A 12365-nucleotide genomic window follows, 5' to 3' on the forward strand; every position below is an offset into this window, starting at 1 on the left:
GCAGAGAAAAAAAAAAAAGAAGTTTGGCACTGATCAGTCTCCGAGAAGAAAATAGCCAAATGAGGGTGGGTGCAATGAGAGTGGACAGAGTTCAATGACAAATAAGAATAATGTGACTGCGAAAAGTGTTGGTCGAAAGAAAAACTCGCGGAATTGTTGAATCAACTTTTTCTTTGTTGTTTTTTTAGCAGGCGTCAGGCAGGATCAGAGGGTGGAATAGTTGGACCCAGATGACTGAGAATCCATTACTGTATAGCACAGTCCAGTGCAGAAAAGCTCCTTCTGAGATTCAAATCTTGCAGATTAAAATAGTGTCTCATAAGCCCGTGTGTGTGTGTGTGTGTGTGTGTGTGTGTGTGTGTGTGTGTGTGTGTGTGTGTGTGTGTGTGTGTGTGTGTGTGTGTGTGTGTGTGTGTGTGTGTGTGTGTGTGTGTGTGTGTGTGTGTGTGTGTGTGTGTGTGTGTGTGTGTGTGTGTGTGTGTGTGTGTGTGTGTGTGTGTGTGTGTGTGTGTGTGTGTGTGCGTGCGTGTGTGCTTATTTAAATGTGTTCAAATGCCTTTGTGGGTGGCTGCATGTGTGTCTCTCTGTGTTCTGAGAAGCCTAAATACCGAAGCTTTTAACATCAAAGCTCCAAGAGGATTTAAGTGCCCAGAAACTTGCCAATTATGATTGTAAGTGAGGTCCAGCAGGGACTGCTGAGGAGACACCCTCAATACAAAAGGAATTCACTTTTGCTTTTCCAAAAATGAGTTTTTGAAGGACTTACTTGGCTTTATAATGTATTGCCTCCAAAACACCTTAATAGAAGGCTGGATACATCCATGTTTTTCTTGCATTTTTAGTTTTGTTTCTTTTTCATTTTTGTTTACAAGTTCAAGGTTTGATTTGGGTCTTTTTCAGTAGCTGTTTGAGAAACAGCTCAGATACTGCGCATAATGTGTTCAACTGTATCCTATTGTAACATTAATGTTACAAATGTTGTTTTAGTGTTTTTAAAATAGCCACATTTGTACGTGTCTGAAGGAGGAAGCAGCTACTGGACAAAAGTGAGAGATCTTTATGTATGACATATTATGTCACATTAAATGTTACTGCTATTTCATATTTTATTGAGGTTTTTGGTGAGTCTCGGCATTAAATCAAACATTACACACTTTGAAGTGTCTTGTTACGCAAGAATGGCAGCATTATATATTATTTTGTTGTAGCACCTATCTTTTCATGCCTTGATGCTTTCTATCAGAAAACTGGCTTATCTGCAAACCTGCTTAACCTACAAAGGTAAACAGGCAAACGTTACCTGGGTCCTGACTGTAAATGTCATCAGAGCAGGAGGATACGAGCTATTGGAAAAGTGGAAAATTAAATTCTCTCTCCCCCTTACCGAGAATATTTAACGAGTAGGGCAATGTCAAAGGGAGGCGGTGAGGCAGGCAAAAAAGTGGAGGTGTTTTTAAGAGTGTAATGATGAACTCCCTTCAAAAAGGGTATTAGAAATGTACATCAACAACTAAAACTGGGTCCTGGAGTTTTCTTTTATTTTTCCCGTGCGGCTTCCGGTAGAGTAACTTTAAAACCCACATCAGTGTAAACAGTTTTTTCCCGTTATACAATCTTCCATTTGAATTACACTGAGTGAACCAGAGGTTGTACTCTATTGCTAACCTTTTATATGTGATCTTCTGCTTTTGTTGTTTTTCTTTTGCAGTTCCTCCCAAGATATACGACATTTCCGCTGACATCACGGTGAATGAGGGCAGCAATGTGTCGCTCATCTGCACAGCCAAAGGGAAACCTGAGCCAACCATTTCTTGGAGGCACATAACTCCATTAGGTAAGTTCACTTCACCTATCACGTCCCGACGCTAAAAAAAGAACGGCATGAGTACATGGATGAACGAGAGATGGATGAAAAGGATTGTATGAAGTGGTTAGCAATGTTCTGGATAAAAAGTTTCAAGGGGAAAAGGATGTAGTGAGCGATAGATACCGGCGAATGAATTCACAAGTCTCACCTAAGATGTAAACAGATGTAATGATAACTTAGGGGAATAGCTTGTTTTTGTGTCTGAAAATGGAGCGTATATCTCCACTCAACCCCACAGTCTCTTTGGGGATACCTGTTGTGTTGAAATGATAATTGATAAATAAAATAAGTCACTGAATCAGAAACAGAACAAGCGTCCACTGAACTCACGTAACCACATTTCCCAGGCAGCGTGTACCCGGTAGTCATGTTCATCCGTAGACTCATCCCTCACACCATAGACTCATCCCTCCCAAAACATCTATTTTTATAACTACAAGCCTGGGCACACATGTATCTTCAAATACTTTTAATCCTCGATCGTTCCTTTTAAAACTCGTTCCAAAGCATTTATCTGTTGCTGCATAGCCCTCCACCCAGCCACTTCTAGTCACCCCTCATTTTCATATTAATGGATTAGAGCATGCTGTGCTTATCTGATAGCTGGGAGGATGACTACATTTATCTTATGGCTGTCAAATCCTCCTCTCTGGTGTGCATGCCCTGATTGCGTTAGGGGAGTTTTCAGAAGATGATCAAAAGAGCCATCCTCCGAGTCCAAGTGGCAGTCACTCATTCTACTTTGAAGTGTCCACACTTTGAAGTATGGCAGGGAAGAAATGATATGCTGGTCAAATGAAGGGGCCCAGGACTAAATGCAATCACAGGCTGTCTCCCGCACATCAAAAAAGAAGCCATTTGCTATGGGATCTTTGAGTCTGTTGTAGTAAGGGCCATTTGTCCAAAAGGACGTGGTACAACTGAAAGGTTGTAATAGGCTAATTACCTATCGATAGAAATCCATTAAATCTCTCGGATATGCAGAGTAGCCTGCTCCAACCCTCGCATATGGAAATAGTTATCTCAGTTATGTATGATCCTTCAAAAGTGAAGTAGACCTTCAATGAACTAACATGAATTGAAGTGCTGGGGCTTTAATTCAAAATGGATTCACAAGGTCTGCAGATATCAGGTAATTGCTTGCAGTGAGTAAATAGTAACGTTTGCTTTGGATTTGTTAAGTCATTCATAAAATCCTGCAAATGATTTTGCAGATATGAAAACGAGACTTTATACCTCCTGAAACGGAACAACCGCTACATCTCTTTTAGGAATCAAACCTTGTATCCATTCAAAGCAAACATGTACATATCCCAGGCTGAAATAACAGCGATAGTGACCATCAGACAACTTGTGTTTAGCTTGAAGAAAAAGTCCTGCATAAAAAAAACAAAAACACAAAACTACTGCAAACACTAAAATGTTGCATGTATGTCACCACAAATATGACGAAAATTCATAACTACCAATTCCTACATACGTTTTAACTATCTGATTGCAAAGTGTTTTTCATAACCTATATACTGGTCATGAACATTTCCAAATAGTTAATGTCAATTATGTGTTATATGTTGTAAATGTAAATTCTGATGCATTTGGCAACATATGACCAAGTGTCATGTTTGGTCTTTCAGTGTTAACAGATAAGTGCAATTGCCACAAAATTATTAATGTTGGTTACATGATATCAGTTTGGAGATACAGTATGATGCAAACATTCCACTTCAAATACCATCTGTGTTGAACATGAACATTAAGAGCATTAATAGTAATGGATTCTACAGCTTCTATTGAACTTTCTTAAGTCTTGATGCACTAAGGTCTCTGAGGAGATTATATATATATATATATATATATATATATATATTAGAATTTATTCGGCCTTGAGGATGCTTTCACTGCCTTAAGGCTAAGCAGATGTCTTTCTCATTAAGAGACAAACACTTCTACTCGGCAGGTTCGGTTTCAATGGTCTTGCTCTCCTCACACTCAGCCATTTTGGGGTTGGGGTGAAGGTTTTTTTTTGCACTGTAGATAGTTCTGCTGCAGTAGTCAGTGAAGTTTGACAGAATGATAAATTGCCCTGACTGACTGTCAAGTTCCTATTCCCACTCTGACTGCTTTGTGTTTGCATTTTTGCCCCCCTACTCTCCCCTTTCTGCCAACCAGCAAGCTGCCGGCTAATAATAAACTTTGTGCATCCTGTGAAGTGTGGCCATAAACTGTTCATTCAGACGATAATTTGGCTCACTATCCATGCATATGAACTCAATGCCGCTTCTTAAATTTAGTAGAGGAAAACTCAAGCAAGTACTTGAAAAGCACAGATTATATTTGGTGACATGCTACCAGTGGCTGCAGTGGCATTTACAGATGTTTAGACTTTAATGTGTAGAATGTCCATAAGGCCATTTCTATGTGGGAGGCCTGCTAGAGTCCCCTTCTCATCTGCTGAAATCTAGTTAAGCAAAGGGCATATTTAATGTACACCCAGCACATATCAACGACAGTTAATGTTGTCTTTAGCAAGGGTTTCTGCACCCAACTATTCCTGTGCTTCAGTTACCAACAAAGACAAAATAGAATAACTAAAAATACAGAAAACAGCCAGTAACTCAATGTTACAATGTTAACAGAACAACCTGCACCTTCTGAGAAAATAACGCTCACATTTAAACAACACCATCAGATAAAGTACACTGCATTACCCCCAGAAGCCACTCTGTCATTATTAATTCAGCTCCTGACATCCCCTCTTACTTTATTGCTCAAGCTTACAATAGAATCGGTGACATGTCAGCTCTTCAGGGTATTGCCTACGTAAGTAGTGGTGTCCTGCGTTTCCTCACCACTCCTTCATAGGTCAAAAGGAGGAGGGGTGAAATAGCCTTTAACGTAGTCTGTTTCAATCGGGCTTGGTTGTGTGGATAGCTGGATTGCTGGGAAAATTGCTTTGATAAGCTTTTCCATTGAGATTTGAATCCATGGGATAAAAGTGTGACCTTTGAAAAGGCTGACGAGAATACTGGAATACATATTTGATTGTTTCTTGTGACAAGACTCACCAGGGAAACATTTCTTTGTCTCTCTTTCCAAGCAGCTACTGTACATTTATCAATACTATAATGCATTTTGTCTTGGCTTTCTCATTTAAGTGCATGAGGCATATCTTCTCTAAAACACACCCTAAGGAAAGAGGCAGAGCATCCTCTATGCTGACAGCGCTCGACAGTATGACTACTGGAGCCTCCTCAAATCTGGTTCTAACAGAACTCAGTCCTGAACAGAGTGGCAGTGCAGTACAGTGGCTCAGTCAATTTCTATGTGAACAGTACAATGAATTATTCAAACTCTACTTTTTATCAGTACGACATACCTTAAGTTGAGCGTGGCATTCCACACTGGAATTTGGCAGCTCTTTGAGAAACGCTAAGCAAGTTTTTGGCATTCTGTTCACCAGGGGATCCCTCATAACAGTGCTTGGTTCCTTTTCGCATAGTTTGCATTGAACTGATGTGCAACTTAAAGCACTGACACTTGAGCGTGCTTTAAACACTATAGGAGGTGAGAGATAAAGAGTTTGCTACTGCATTTTAAATTTCAGATGTCAACAGCAAGAAGCCATGTCTGACAATTTCGAACGCGACTTTTGAAATGGAGATTATTTTTAACAAAGAGGTCCTCTTTGATCAAATGCTTTATGAGTCTTTATTAATGTTTGACCACCTCCACATTACCCAGATTTATGTACATACCATGTAAGTGCAAGACTTGAAACAAACCTGTCACTCTTCATGGAATGTCTGCAGACATACATTTAAGCAACAGAACATATTTTCTATTGACAGTTCTGAGTCGATCCAGGACCTCATCCATAAGCGTTTGACCAAAAACTACTGTACTAAGAAACAATTAAATATTAACATTTTCTTATACATTATTGGAATAAACCCGAGAATATAGACTTTTAAGCGTGCAATACATTTTTTATTATTGATGAATGTGCTGATGCCTTTCAGATTTTCAGTTACACATCTTCTCTGCATTTGGTTCAGCCTGACTTTTTGAAAAAGTGCCATGTCCTCATTAAATCTTTACTATTTACATATTACATATTACAATATGTAAATATTTACATTTACATATTTACTTCTCATGGCACACAGATCTACATTGCACATGTTTCTCAGGAAGGAGTGCTGTGAAGGGTTTATTTGTTTTTGGTTAAAGGGTATTCAATATTTTTTCTATCACTATATACGTATGTATATATATATATATATATATATATATATATATATATGTAATCTAAACATGCTACTCACAGCATGAGACGCAAGAACATATTTTCAATTTCAGTCAACCGTTTTGACCTCAAATGTATGGGATTTCAATACCGTAATCGGAATCACATTTGATTTTACTGCAAGAAAATGAAACCAGACATTTTGTTTTTACTCTTAATATAGTACTTTAGGTGTCCTCTTTAAATTATTATCTGAAGCTTCCATGAATAGCGACATATGCATTTTCAAATGTTGTCACTCTGATTGAATTGTTTTTGTTCAAGAGATCAGATTATGTGCATGATACACCGCCAGTTGATCAGTACCATGATGCCCTGCACTTTCATGCTGGACATTCATGACCAATATGATCCCACATTTAGCTTTTCCCGGAAGCCTGCCACCATCGACGATGGATTTGCTAAATGGATTAATCAAGGTTGTGGCATTTCTTTTTGAAATTACACCAAAGAAGCAATCCCCTTGATCAGGAGGATCAGGACGAGTCCAAATTATGAAACAATGATAAGTTCAAGAGCAGCATGTCTCCTGAGTCGATCAGTTGTACTCTGTTGTACTGCCTCCAGTGCAAATAACTAATCATGTCATCATCAACAGTAACAGTGAAGTAATTCTGTGGGTCACGGGGGTAGAGGCACATCCAATCAGATATGACCTAAGACTCCTTTGGCCAACTTCCACTCTTTAGATTTCAGCTGTGTCAGATTGACAGCCAGGGAGCACAGTTGGGGGTTATGTATCAGGGCAGACTAACAGCCTGGTTTTTCAGACAGGCCCCCTGAACACAGTGTGATTGTACACCTACATCTGGCCCCACACCTTGAACCGAGGCCAGAAGGCAGCAGTGCACAATGTAGGAGCGTGGGTTGTTCTCCATTTTCAGGAGTTAAAAGGATAAATTGATGTAGAAAATGCTGCTCTATGCTATAATGGATTCCCCAGCAATGCCTGCCCTATCTAAGCATTGCAGCCCTGAAGGAAGTGTACCCACATTTCCCCCTACACAATGTGTAAAATTGCTTACTGCAACGGCATTTAGGCAGCATTGGCAGTGAATACTGAATTAACCTTGCTGTGATTTATTTAATTTGGTTGGAGTGACATCTCCCTCAGGTGAGAGAGGCCTCTGTCAGGTTCTCAAATACAGTATCTCTCAGGTATGCACTCACTCATAACTCATGTTTAGTCCTTTGAAGGTTTTCGTTTCACTTTGGCCAGTAACGGAGCCTTTTTTTCCTCTCATTACAATTTTTCCAGAATACCTAATTTTATGTCTGTGTTGTTTACTATAATGTCAGAGTGGAGCCCTTCACATATAATGCTACTCAAAGTACATATGAAGGATAGGGTTTTTCTGTAATGGCTCCAATGAACTTTGCAAAATCCCCTTGCAGCTGTAATCAATACAAATATCATCTGCATACCGAACAGATCACAAAGCTATCCTGTATGAGGGGAAAAAAACATTTATTAAGAAGATTGATGTATGAACCGATTTTTTTTAAGATGGATCAAAGAATAATTTTCTTTCTATGAAAGAGAGAGATTTGTCGTTAATGTATTTGGTGTATAATTCCGTTGTTTTCAAACCTAGCTAATACAAAGAAACAATTATTTATGGATGTTGCGAGACTCATTATTTACTCAATTACATAATCATCAGGAAATTTCTCAAAATAAACACATCTCTGTCTGTCATCTTGTATTGTTTCACACTCACAACACCCAAAATTGAACTCACATGGTATCATTTCAAATTGCCCATTTGTCATCACATATGTTTTGTTTTTTTTTAAGTTATCAAAGTGGTTATGTAACCCACATAAAAATTGGGTGCAGAAAAGTTCTAAAATTAATTTAAATCATTTTATTTGAATATTTAAAAAGGAAGCCCCCATCCATATTAAATCAGCTCTACATTCCTAAATTGAGAAATCTAATCCAATCAATAAGGCTAAAAGAGAGCGATCAGGACAGCCGACCAATCAGAGAAAGTGTTATGGGCAGGTGGCCCCGCCCCCTGATGACGTCTTTGCACGTTCCGCTGCTGTCAGACCCAGCACCTGCCCCCGCAGTACGTGCCGGGTAAATTCTGTTCATTTATTGACTGATGCATATGGTCCCTACTTTCAATCAATCATTTGCTCACACCAGGAACATGATGTGTCAAAATTACTTTGGCAGCAATGATACAAAACTATGGAGGAACCCAGATTTCGCTAGTAGAGACAGACCCCCAAAAGGCTTGCAGACATTTAGGAATTTGTCATCTTGAGGTGTAAAATGGTCCAGGGTCTCCAATCTGTGACTCAAAACAATATTTCAGACACTGAGACAAGTTTTGTTTTGTTGTTTGAAACATTTCCTGTCTTGCTTCAAGCCTAGAAATGGGCAGGACACATCCTGGACAGGTCACATCACAGGATAAACAGAGATAAACAATCACAACAACCTATTCACTTGGCAACTCAGTCATTTATCAACCCACTTTGTGTAACTTTGGATTGTATGAGGCAGATGGTGAACACTTGTACATACGTAGGGGGAACATACAAACTCCAGAATAACACACTCAAAACATTGAGTCCGTATTATATCAGCTACAATCTATTACATATAAATTGATTGTCGTTAAAGTTAGGATTCTGAATGCAGGTCGATATTGCTAACTAAGGAGCCATTGTTACTTTCATCGATTGGACATAATGTGCAGCTTGTATGGCCAGTCAAAATGTCCTCCCTGTTACAATAATCAAATTACAGCAACATAGTTACAGTGGATTTATTCTTAAATGACATTATGAGTCATTTGCGCTGTGAGTGATTCCCATTTGGACTCACTGCCTCGACGTTTCTGCTGCATCTTTTCCGTGTTCCACATCCCCACTGTTCAGTGATATAGAGCTCCTTTTGTCAGCTCTATTTATGCTTTATCAATAATGAACCCAATGCTGTGTTCTCATTTCCAAACCACTCAGCCGAGGGCATCAAACAGTCCGCCTCAGATGCTTTGAGATATCTCTGGGTCAACTAAGCGTGGACGGCCCACTTTTTACCAATTCTCTTATCACGAAGGCTGCACTTGCTCGCAACATTGAAGCTCTTACTTTCAGTTTTCTTCTATTGATCTTTTGGGCTTTTGTTTACTTTTTATTGTCTTTCTCACTATGCAGCATTAGCAGCATCTAAGCTTTATGTCTTCTTGTCTCAAAAGTATTTCTGAAAAGAACCTGTAATGAATCACTGTGTCTGTTATGTGCTGCTTTATGAAGCGGACATCAAAACAACACTTGTCAAGAAAAAATGGAATTAATGAAATCAAGTACAATTTGGAGTGTAGTACATGAAAAAAACATTTCTAGGTTAAGTTTTCATTCAGAAATAAGGCAATGTATTGTGTGTGAATAGATTCTGTCTCTGTGCAGAAGGAAATAATTAAAACGCAGGATAAATATTGCAACTGCCACAAGAAGTGCAAACAGGCCTAGTTTCAGGAAACTTGAGTATCGCAGTAAAGTAAAAATGAAATAGGTTTACATTATTTAGTGCCGATAACATACCCAGCATATAGCATGCCTTTCTATCAGTGTTGGTCGGAGCAGGCTCCGGACCCTGTGTGACCCCAGTCCAGATAGAGTGAGCATGGAAAATCGATGGAAGACATTATATTGAAAAATTCAGGAAATGTCATCCAATACACTGTTGCCCAAAAATAAAATGTGTTCGACAAAGCTATTGTTCAACACAGTTCAACAAAAGTAAAGCAAGTCTTTCTGTTTACCTCACTACACCACACCGCTATGTCATAGTGCAGGACGAATAAGATGTTTGGAAAGTGACATTTATCAGAGAATTATTGCTCTAACATGCCTTGCAAATCATTTTCCCCCTAGTGGCAAGTCAATTATTGATTATGTTTTTTTCAGCTTGCGGAAAGATGTAATTGTGCTTCACCATTGAAACCAAAACATTTTATTCAAACATTTGAAAGGTGGGATTAAAAGCAGCAACAATACTTGGCCTCATAGGTCAATGCTTTTGATTTCATTGCCTTACTAAAAGACACAAGCATACACTGGGTTTCTACATTCTGCGAGTCTTAATTCCCAAGCACACGGAAATACAGTAGGACTGTACATTAAGGGCAGTATATCAGGTCAACCGTGAAGTGCAACTACCGTCCTGTTTGGTGGAGTCGAGGGGTCTGCAAAGACAGCTATGAAAGACTACATGCACTGATTTTATGATGCATAGAATGGTAAATAAAAAGTAGCTCATATGGCTCCTATTTGGAGGAGACGTCAACAAGTTTTTAACGACATAAGGCTAAATCAGAAGAGTTAACCCTGCTGTGTTACATGCTGTAGGACATAGTGCAAGTATTAAATCAGCCAAGCCAAAGTCCAACCAGTAATGGTGCATAAGTATCCATAAAAAGCTGGCATATGTACAGTTTAATCTAAAAGAATATGCATGATTTTAGTGGTGTCTTGTTCAGATGTCCAGCGAGTTATTGTTATACACATTGCAGCTTGGAGCTGGAGAACCGTCTTAACATTCTGCTCTTGATCATTGGTTGACGGAGCAACACCCCCCCCCCCCCCCCCCCCCCCCCATTGTATAACTCCTGCAGTCCCACTTCCCCTTGCCTACAAAAAGTTGAGCTATAGTACACACACCACAGCAAAAACAGTGACTACACAAAGTTTGTTGTTAAAAAAAATGTCACCTGTCTTCTTTGTTTCCTCCTGACAGACAAGAACCACCAGTGCTTGACAGATGATCTGTTTTCCAGCTAAAATGTCATCTCATACCCGGCCATGGTCAGACGGAATATGTCCTGCTCCTAGTTTCATTTGAAGAGATATAGATACTGCACTGGAGCAAACAAATATTGGAATTTATAAAAACGAAAATCCTTCACCTAATAGCACCGTTTAAAACATTCAAAATATGTTTGCCTTTATGAGTCTGTATTGATCGATTTATGTGTCACAAATCTGCTGACAAAAGAATAAAAGCATCCATTCAGCATGTATGGATCTATAGCTCGGTGTGGACAGAGTAATGCTGTTTACTTTTGTGTCAGATTGATAAGAACGTTTAATTGGTACTATTACAAATCGTAACAAGTGAATAGAGAACAATATAATGAACATTTCACTTCACTTTACAAAAGAATCAGATTCTTTTTTTTACACCACAATGTCACTGAACCAAAAATGTTTTGCTTGAGTTATTTCATCGAAATTGCAATGTCATTTTCCAAGCAGTTTAACGCAGTGAGCCGTAATATAAGCACTCCCTATATCTATTCTTCTCCCTTAAACCATACCTCTTTCAGTGTTCTTTTTCACCTGGCTTCATTCTCTGACTTCACAGTAGATCTACTTGTTCAGTGAAACAGATAATTTGTGATCCCTTTGCATCTGTCAAAACTTTAATTCTTCCTGTATGACTCAAGCTATATGTCTCAGCAGGACTACTGCTCAGGCAATGACTTACTTACACTAAAGTTATAGCACCTCCTGGTCACAGTTTAGCCAAACTGTGCAAGCTCAGTTTGAATACATTGAGTTATTCGAGAATAAATTCAAAAATAAAAATGTTGCACTAAGTAGCTGATGCCTGTTCTCATGTAAAGAGCCTTGACATGGAGACTGATTTTGACAGCAGCAAGATGTACCTCTTGTATGCTCGAGTCAAGTATGTGAGTATGTGATTCAGAAAATACATCGGCTTATAACGCGTCATGAAAGAAGTCACAGACACTAGACAGAGGGGAGAGTTGCTCTCCACTCTGTTACTATAACCTTGTCAGCACAAATGCTTGTTATTTTTAACATCAAACTTACACTGCATCATTTGATCGCTATATTGACATTCCGTGTGCTGCATATACCCTCCCACCCTCGGGAGATTAAGTTAGAAAAAAAAAAGTGTGCACCCACTAAAAATGCTTTTTCAGTAGTGCAGTGCCCAGCCGAAAATAGAGCCCTTTGTGTTCCATCTCCGCCCCGGCGCTCTCTTGGCATATTAACAGGGCTGATTTTCAGACACATCCATTGCTTGCTTGCGGATCAGTTGTTCAAACATTGTCCTTCTTTTGCTGTTGTTTGAGCAGCCACCAATATCTGTGCCAAGACTCATGGACCCCATTGTTTTCGCCACAACAGTGTGAGAAGAGACAG

The 12365-nt window shown here is 39.2% G+C and overlaps 1 protein-coding gene across 1 annotated transcript in view; it reads left to right on the forward strand.

Annotated features, from left to right (window-relative positions):
* Positions 1–12365, forward strand: part of negr1 (neuronal growth regulator 1) — a 141958-nt gene that overhangs the window by 66707 nt on the left and 62886 nt on the right. The window contains exon 3 of the mRNA XM_080472614.1: positions 1709–1834. Within this exon, the coding sequence (XP_080328740.1) occupies positions 1709–1834 (126 nt within the window). The remainder of the gene's footprint in view (positions 1–1708; positions 1835–12365) is intronic.

This window comes from Lipophrys pholis (genome assembly GCF_963383615.2).
Source record: "Lipophrys pholis genome assembly, chromosome: 10".
Taxonomy (NCBI): Eukaryota; Metazoa; Chordata; class Actinopteri; order Blenniiformes; family Blenniidae; genus Lipophrys; species Lipophrys pholis.